Here is a 2,778-nt window from a genome sequence, read left to right as displayed (position 1 = left end):
ACTTTCTTACCCTCCTCTATCTTCTTACTTACCTTCCTCTTGCTGTGTCTTAGCTCTTAACTCTTAATTGATTTATTCGATTCCCCACAAAAAGTATTCTTTTTCAAAGTCTCTTTTTGGGGTGCTGTTTTTGTTTTGTTCTTTCTTAGCGAATGGTGTTGTGAGATTTTGAGTTTTATACTGTGAAGTACTAGGCCATATATACTAAGAAGAAGATCATGATTGATTGACATGGTTGCAAATAGAGTTGGATTAAATTTAAAATGTTATTTATTTGTATCTAATGAAAGCATTTCGAGTTTGGAGTACAACTATCAGAATGTCTTAAAGTTTTAATTAATTTATCTCTTATATTTGTTCTTTGTGTTGCAACTTCTAAGTCAGATTGGGTTTTTTATTTGTATATGTTTGCAGGGCAAGAAAATGAGGGATACTGTTTGCATAGCTCTTGCTGATGACACCTGTGAAGAGCCCAAGATCAGGATGAACAAAGTTGTGAGGTCGAATTTGCGGGTTCGTCTTGGAGATGTTGTGTCCGTGCACCAGTGCCCTGATGTGAAGTATGGGAAACGTGTGCACATTCTGCCTATTGATGATACCATTGAAGGTGTCACTGGCAATCTGTTTGATGCTTTCTTGAAATGTGAGTTTCTACCTTGAGCTTCTCTTAAGTTGCGGGTTTAGGGATAGCTACTTAATTTGACTTGCTTTATGAGCTTGCTCTTAGTGATGAGTACTTTAATTTGAGTATTTCTATTAATGTTATAAGACTTCGTTACTGATTGTCAGGGTGTTTTGCAAAATTTCTTACCTCTCTTCAAAGTCCTTACAAGTTACAACTTCTTATTTTGAATAGGCTATACATGATGTGTGTTTTTCACATTCACATTGCTTGTGTTATAATTATAGCAAGCTATTATTATTATTATTATTATTATTATTATTATTATTATTATTATTATTATTATTATTATTATTATTATTATTATTATTATTATTATTATTATTTGGAGAGACAGTAGTCTTGGCTTGTCAAGCTTCGTATGATTGATTGTCACCTTTCTTGATATTTGATTGAATTGAATTTATTTGAATGCATGCCAAACTGACTTAGTAGTATATATAGAATCTACAATCTTTAGTTTCTTGGACGACATTGATATTACATGTGGAATATGATTATTTTGGTGCTTGTAAAATATTATTATTTCTTGGAAGCTTATCGTCCTATAAGAAAAGGAGATCTATTTCTTGTCTGTGGAGGGATGAGAAGTGTGGAGTTTAAGGTCATTGAAACTGATCCTGGGGAGTACTGTGTGGTTGCTCCAGATACTGAAATCTTCTGTGAGGGGGAGTCTTTGAAAAGAGAGGATGAAGAGATGCTGGATAAAGTTGGATATGATGATGTGGGTGGAGTCAGGAAACAAATGGCACAAATTTGTGAGTTGGTAGAGCTTCCCTTGAGGCATCCACAACTCTTTAAGTCGATTGGTGTGAAACCACCCAAAGGTATTCTACTTTATGGACCCCCTGGTTCCGGGAAGACACTGATAGCAAGAGCTGTTACTAATGAAACGGGAGCTTTCTTCTTTTGTATAAATGGACCGGAGATTATGTCCAAACTGGCAGGAGAGAGTGAAAGCAATTTGAGGAAAGCATTTGAAGAGGCTGAAAAGAATGCACCATCCATCATCTTAATTGATGAAATTGATTCTATTGCACCCAAGAGGGAGAAGACACATGGTGAAGTTGAAAGGAGGATTGTTTCACAGCTTTTGACTCTTATGGATGGATTGAAATCTCATGCTCATGTTATCGTTATTGGAGCTACCAATCGCCCAAACAGCATTGACCTAGCATTGAGAAGGTTCGGTAGATTTGATAGGGAAATTGATATTGGTGTTCTTGATGAAGTTGGCCGACTTGAAGTTCTTCGTATACACACTAAAAACATGAAGCTCTCTGATGATGTAAGTTTCATTGTCTCTTAACTTTGTTGGTGTCTATACACTCTACCAGGTTGTGCATGCCATGATGTGGCTCTGGTTGTAAGTTGTTCATTAATTCTTTAATGTTCTTAAATTTTCTGTTGCTTAACTCTAGCACTGCTGTCCTAAAGTAGTGAAGAGTATATTTGAGATGTATGAATTTTCTGTTGCTTAAATAATAGTGAAGAGTATATTTGAGATGTATGAATTTTTACAGTTAACTTCATTCTAGTACTTTTAAAAAAAAATAAATAAATAAACGAGACCTAAGGCTACACTTATATACAGTAGCTATAGTATACAAAAAAAAAAAATAAACGAGACCTAAGGCTACACTTATATACAGTAGCTATAGTATACAAAAAAAAGAGGGACCTAAGGCTACGGTTATAAAAAGTAGCTATGGTATACAATGTGGCTACGCTTTACAAGTGATGCAGTAGCGTTGAAAAGCGTAGCCTATTCTGGAAAAATGAAAGCTAAAAAGCGTAGCTTTTGGTCCTGGACAGCATCACTTGAAAAGCGTAGCCTATTCCCAAATGTCAAAAGCGTAGCCCTTGGTGTAGAAAAGCGTAGCCTTTGAGAATAGGCAACGGCCGAATAGGAATCACCCCAAAAAGCGTAGCCGTAGCCCAAAAAGCGTAGCCATAGCCTAATGCATCATTTTTTTTCACTTTTGGCTACACTTTTCAAGTGTACTTGAATGGGTGTTTTTCTTGTAGTGAAAGTGGATTTTCTGGAGCTACAGAAGCCCAATTGGTGCGGTCTCAACTGCGTTGGAAAGCAGACA

General features: G+C 36.1%; 1 protein-coding gene across 1 annotated transcript in view; it reads left to right on the top strand.

The window, feature by feature from the left end:
- The window catches only part of LOC107633205 (cell division cycle protein 48 homolog), a 4,628-nt gene extending 2,436 nt beyond the window's left edge, over nucleotides 1-2,192 (top strand). The window contains exon 4 of the mRNA XM_021117304.1: nucleotides 1,204-2,192. Coding sequence (XP_020972963.1) covers nucleotides 1,204-1,991 — 788 coding nt within the window. The 3' untranslated portion in view covers nucleotides 1,992-2,192. The remainder of the gene's footprint in view (nucleotides 1-1,203) is intronic.

Source organism: Arachis ipaensis, chromosome B03 (assembly GCF_000816755.2).
Source record: "Arachis ipaensis cultivar K30076 chromosome B03, Araip1.1, whole genome shotgun sequence".
NCBI classification, from domain to species: domain Eukaryota; kingdom Viridiplantae; phylum Streptophyta; class Magnoliopsida; order Fabales; family Fabaceae; genus Arachis; species Arachis ipaensis.
Note: the sequence above shows the minus strand (reverse complement) of the source record. Positions and strands in the feature narration are given on the sequence as shown.